Source organism: Leptosomus discolor, chromosome 1 (assembly GCF_034619465.1).
Source record: "Leptosomus discolor isolate bLepDis1 chromosome 1, bLepDis1.hap2, whole genome shotgun sequence".
NCBI lineage: Eukaryota > Metazoa > Chordata > Aves > Leptosomiformes > Leptosomidae > Leptosomus > Leptosomus discolor.
This window is the reverse complement of record NC_141391.1, coordinates 11709842-11716274: the sequence shown is the minus strand read 5'-3', so window position 1 is coordinate 11716274 and position 6433 is coordinate 11709842. Positions and strand designations below refer to the sequence as shown.

The window sequence follows — 6433 nt, the reverse complement described above, 5'->3', positions numbered from 1 at the left end:
TACGATAAAGCCAGAAGAGTGAGGCTGGGGGGTTAGGCACTTTCTGTAGTATCCCTGATCACGGCAGAGGTGTGTTAGCCTTTGACTGGGTCAGCTAAAGCCATTGTTTAAGTCTACCCATCGGAAAATCAAGAAGCCGTGCCTGTGATCCTTCGTGATGTTAGTCCGTTTTTGTGTTCATTTGTGTTTTGCTGCTGTTGTTTGCATTCCTCCCTGCATGGTTCAGAGTACCCACCCTCCCACACTCTCCTGTTCTTATGCTCTTCGATTTCCCATACAAAAAAGGAGAGCGTAAGAAATGGTAGGAAGAAAATGTGCTAAATGCCCGACTTTCATGTGAGCCACTTTTAAATGTTTTTGTTCAGTTACTGTCGTTTCACTGACAGCCCCATCAGAGTAAGTTTCGGGCAGTGAATTGGACAGCAATGGTCTGGCAGCTCTTACACCACCAACTATTTCGAAGTTATATCTCGATGAAACATGTTGGCACCTGTGTGTACGTGACCTCTGTTTTTCCTTCAGTGACAAAAGCTGGTGGCAGCCTGAACCATTGTTCTTTTTATTTAAAACAAGTCTTTCAACTGGGAGCCAAAAAAATGCTTTTCAGTAAAGCTTTGAAAAATCATAAAAGCAGCCCAGCAGCTTACAAGAATTTTCCATTGCCCAGCTATTCACAAAGGAGAACAGAATTTTTCTGTATGCTTTGGGTGATCTGTACATTGCACCTTGTCCTGTCAAACGAATTTATGAGTAATATTTTTTTTTTATTGGTGCTTTCAGATATTTATTGCCTTGGACCCTTCTGATTATTCATTTTTTTTTTACAATATACATACATCCCTGTTCATAAGTGTATCATTTCTCAGTGTTTATTAATTTCTGCTGTCCATCATTCTTGAATAAGTTTTCCAAGTAACTTGAAATGTGATATATGTTGGACAAACTCTTCTTGGCGTGATGACATCAGGGATACAGATCTTCCTTCAGAAACCTCTCACCAGCTCAGTCAAGTTTCTGCCTTGCAGTACAATTCAAGTAGTCAGAACCCGCGGTGTGGCTCTGTGCTCCGGCAGCCAGGGGCTCGTTTAACTTGGGGATTGTCAGATGATGATTTTGCCGATTTTGGCTAGCAAAGAGAAGGGTGACCTTTCGGGTAAGTATGTGTGAAACAAATGGCACTTTGAGCCACGCTCTCTCAGCACATTTGTGGCATAATAAGGAAAGAACAGTAACCAAAGGGCCTGTGCAGGTACAGGTACTGTGCAGTCTTCAGTGCTTTTCACAGGGAGTTCATGAGATGGCGTTGCACAAAAGCCAGGCTGAAACTAACTCTGATTTCATTAGCCAAAGTTAGTAGCTTGGCCAGATCCTAAAAAGCTTTAGAAAAAAATCTTACTCATTTTTTGATAATTTCAATCATTCATTCTATATCATCACAGAAACCTGTATCGTGAGAGGGATCCTCAGGCCTGGGCTGGACTCAGACACAGCCATTTCTTTGAAGATCTGGAGCATACATACTCTCTCATATGTTTAAATCTTGCAGTGGCAAAACAAATCGGCTAACTGGCTAATAGCCCATATTTTATTTCTCTTGCCCTTCTGAAAGACAACATTTTGCTGTCTTTGCTTCTACAAATCTTTTCCAGCTTGAAATTTAGCTTCTTTTCCAGACGTTCCTAATTTTCTTCATTAGTTCTTTTAGAACTCCCAGATGCATCTCCCGTTGAGGACACATGTATATTTAGTTTGTTCAGATGTCCTTCCATCATCTTCTTATTCAGCCCTCGTTCCTCCAGCTGAGTCTAGTAATTTTCCTGAATTTTTCTGTAAAAGGTTCTTTGATGTCCTCATTTTCATTACTCATTTTATTGCAAAAAAGCCAAACTGGTATTTAAAATCTTGGTGTTTTGTGTAAGTGTGATGTAGTGTATTTTGTCTTAATGGAAATACAGCTTCCAAAAACAATTTACATTTTTGCTGTGGTCTTGAATATTAATAAGACTGCTTTCACTCACAAACTGGAGCTGTTTGACAGTCTGGTATTATTTTTATCCAGATTTTTCCAGGAAGTTGGCAACAGTATATGCTGGAAAGCAGTTCTTCAGTATCTCTTTCACTGAAACTGGTTGTTCATCAACACTGTCTGTAATTTCTGTTTCGCTTGCACAGCAATAGAATTCAGTATGAATTGCAAATAAAAGGCGTCTCAACATAATGCATTTTTTTGGCACATGAAGTTGAATTAACTCTGTTCAGTTTCATAATTTTTTCCTATGTTGTTGAAAAAGATAAAGAATTTAGGCCCTTACCTAAGACTGACCACAAGTTATCTGAAGTTGAAGATTTTTTCTCCGTTCCAGTGCAGTTAAATGATGAGCCAACATAGTATCAAAACATCAATACCAAACCAGGTGCTTTTGAAGACAGGATTTAAACATTGTCAAGTGTTAACGTGGAGCATGTAAAGCACCTGAGATCAGGCTCTGCCCCCGGTGAAGTCTACAGGTCTGGTAAAAGGGGTAATATGGGTGGTTTCAAAGTACGTGCTCTGTCTGTTCAAGCTCCTCTCATGGACCTGCATGGCTTAGAGGGTAAGAAAGAGCGAGCTCAGGCTTCTCATTTCGAGGGTTATTTCTCCCAAGGGTTATTTCTATAGCCAAGAATAACCAGAGCATAGATAAGCTCTTTATGCTAGGAGCTATGACATGGCTAAAGGCCCCTGTTATTTTTGTTCTGTGCAATCTAGAGAATTTCTTTTGGCTGATTATATTTTCAAGGGGATAATTCCACTTATTAGCCCTCTGTACCTCACAGAATTGAAAGTATCTTACTTAATTTACAGTGCTGCAACAGGGTCTCTGCTGCCCACAATTTAACTATGCAAAACCAACCTGTATATTTTAGAATATGTTTAGAGTACGATAGTCAAGTTACAATATACCTAAATCTGTAGGATAACGATTATCTTATTGAAACCTTGGTGTTAAAAATACATGCTATTGGCAATGTGCCTAAACACATTAAGAAGCTTGTTGCAGATTTTCCTTTGAAGAAACTCATGGGTGATTTTTGGGTTTATTTTCTTAATTGTGCGACTGGCTTAAGTATGCCTGCTTTGCTGTATCCTGACATATTTTTTTAGCGTATTTTCAGAATGCCTCTGCAGTTCTTCAAGGTGTGAATTTAAACGTTCCTCAAACTCCCTTGTGTGTTTCTCTTCCTCTTGAAGGAACTTTTCTGTTGTTGCAAGGAAGGACATCTCAGGGGGTGACTGAGCAATGAACAGAAAATCATGGTTAGTAAAAACCAGCAGGTACTAGAGCATGTTTGCATTATCAAATTTTAGATTTGAAAAACATCTTAACCTATAGCAGCAAATAACGCTGTAATGCTTTATAACTCTCCATGAAAACATGAATTGGAGCATACATTTTGAAAGGTATTCAGGTGCCTAAATGACATAATGTGAACATGATCTTTGAATACCTGTGATATTCACAGCATTAGGATGTAGATTTACCATTTAAAATTTTAATATGCCATTAGACAGAATTAAGCTGCTTCAGAACCTCCAAAATCTTTGGATCGGCTAAAGATTATGTTTGTCACTTGTATAATTTAGACCAGGACAGAGGACAATAATCTGGCTTTTGGAATTACAGAATATAACTAGTGTTGGGTACTGCTGATTGCCTCCTGTAATTTTAGCTCTCTGCTTCTGTGATGTGATGCTTTCTGAGGAAAGGAAGAAAACCTATGCTCATTTCAGTACTGTCAGCTTCAAGCCCTGCTAGTTTGAAGAATGCACTAAATTTTATTTGCTGCAAGTAGTTCACTGAAAAATCTTTCCATTTAATGAGCATTTAGTAGACTGAGACACAAACCATACCAAAATTGGTCTTAAAATGGTTGTCATGGGATGCAGAGTTGTATAAAGCAAAGGACATGAGTGAGGCTTTGCTGGAACAAGTTCTAAATTTTTAAGCAGCAATTTTTAAGCAGCAATTTTTGTTAATTCTTTTTGCTAGTACATAAGATGAATTCACAGAATTGCAGAATGTTAGGGGTTGGAAGGGACCTCGAAAGATCATCTAGTCCAACCCCCCTGCCAGAGCAGGTTCACCTGGAGCAGGTCACACAGGAACGCATCCAGGTGGGTTTTGAATGTCTCCAGAGAAGGAGACCCCACAACCTCTCTGGGCAGCCTGTTCCAGTGCACACAGTGAAAAAGTTTTTCCTTATGTTAACGTGGAACCTCCTAATTCATTGGAATGTCTTTTTCAAAAGAAATATGAAATATTTTTTCTTTGCCTAAAGATAGTGTGCTTGTTTAAATAAATTGAATGTTTATTTGCATAGATAAATACAATTTTGTGACGTGAATTTTAAACAGTCAACTGAGAAAAAACTTAGTATAGAAGCTGTAATAACGAGTAACAGAAAGATAATTTCCTGTCTTTATATGATAATGTATTGAGAAAGACGATTGTAATTTATTATCTTAATTAAGCCATATGTTAAATAGTTTCAGATTGAGTTATTACTCTAGAATCTCTGGTTTTGTTTTTCCTAGATTGTAAAAAGGAGAGTTCATCTGTCAGCACATCAAATAGAAATGGCTTCAAATGATTTAAATATTCACATATTTTGTGGAAAAGGCCAGTTCTATTACACCTGTAAACTTTTATTCTAGGCTCCATTGTATCAGGATGGGACATTCCCTATTTCCACGGCAACTAGAGGCAGATTTGGTCTTTGCTTTCAGCCTGGTTTAAAACCACCCTTTAGCAGCTTTTCAGGCCAAAAGATACTAACTAGATAAATGCTTTAAAGCACCGTTTTATTCAAACTCTTTGCAGCAGGCCTTGAGATGAAATTTAGAGATTCCCTATAGGAAACCTCTTTTCTTTTCCAAGTACATCAAGTATACGATAGCTGGAAATAAATTCTGAATGCAATACCATCCTTCTAGAGCAAGACTGGCTTCCTGATGTATAGGGCTCCTGAAATGAATTTCAAAGATAAAGCAGAATCTTCCTTTTTTAAGTCCTTCCAAATTAGTATTTTAATGGGGCAGGGAAGAAAAAGTGACTTAATTTGCCATGTAGGAACAAGGAACCCAAAGGTATTGGATCGCTTTGTGCCATTCTTCTGCCAGACCCTGCACTAGCAGGGATAAGAAAGAATGTTAATCTTCCAATGTTTGAGAAGCTCTGGAGGGAGATCACCCGACTTCTGTTTTTCCTCAGAAACACAGGCATGATTTCCCATCCATAAATCATCACTGTTTTCACATGAAGAACTGTTCCTCAGATTTTGAATGCCATGGCTACATGCACATTTATTCCTTCATAGGCTAGATCACAAATGTGTCTCCTTGTGACACTTGGATTCACTGATAGAGTTGGCAGTACTATTTTGAAGTATTTGAAGAAGGCTTTTGTATTATGAAGAAGACACTGGATTTGGAGGCTTTACTTAAAGAATCACTATGTGTTTCGCTTACTGAATACCAGCTCTGAAATCACCGATTCAATACTGAGCAAATAAAATACTTTCAGTGAGAAGTGCAAGAAACTGGGAAAATGTGAATCTGAAATATGAATTTAATAGGTGTCATCACCTGGAGAAAAAAAGTCATGTCGGCCTTTTCCATATGGACAGCAGATTTACATGGGTGCTGGTCTTCAGAAATGTTATATCAAGCTATGACAGATTCTCAGAGATTCATAATAACAATGTTTACAATTGCTGACTTGTCGTTGGAAACATACTGGCCTCATGATCAAGCTCTCTTCCTAAAATGGTAGTGTCCTTTGCTTCAACCGACACTTTGATGTGTTTTTTTCTTCAAATACACTGTAAACGCCAAATGAAGCATTTCTGCATTTCCCCAGAGTTGAGAGAAGAATGTTTACCACTTGGAATAAGCAGATCAGGGTTCCCTACAGCTCCTTACCTGAGGGTCAGACATCACTGGCTATCATTTTAGATAGATCCCTAATGCACTGGGGTTTATGTACTTTGAGAGAAGGTTGTATCTAAACAAGTCTAAAAGGCAACATTTCTTGTTGGCAGCTAAGCTTTGCTTTCCAAGCCTCTGGTCTGTTCTTTCACTATGTTCTTTATTGTCTTTTCTTTCAGTGCCTGAGGAAGAAAAACCATAAAGAAACTGCTTTAATCCATGTCTCAGATGAGATTCATGGTCCCTAGTTTTGAATTTCTTTTCCTCAGATAACACTTCTTTTATGTCTTTCGGTTTTCTAACTGGAGCTGGGTAAAAATGGGTTCATTGGTAAGCTTTGAGCCTAACTCATTTGGGTAGTTAGGCAACAAGGACTATAATTTTTCATTTCTACCGTGTCAGCTGATCCCATATTTCTTTGGTGTATACCGGTAATGATAATCACCTGTTTGCCTCATCACTTGC

General features: G+C 38.4%; 1 protein-coding gene across 1 annotated transcript in view; it reads right to left on the bottom strand.

Moving 5' to 3' along the window:
• Window positions 1-3103: 3103 nt before the first annotated feature.
• Window positions 3104-6433, bottom strand: part of DEUP1 (deuterosome assembly protein 1) — a 47528-nt gene continuing 44198 nt past the window's right edge. Inside the window, exon 14 of the mRNA XM_086473674.1 lies at window positions 3104-3274. Within this exon, the coding sequence (XP_086329800.1) occupies window positions 3104-3274 (171 nt within the window). The remainder of the gene's footprint in view (window positions 3275-6433) is intronic.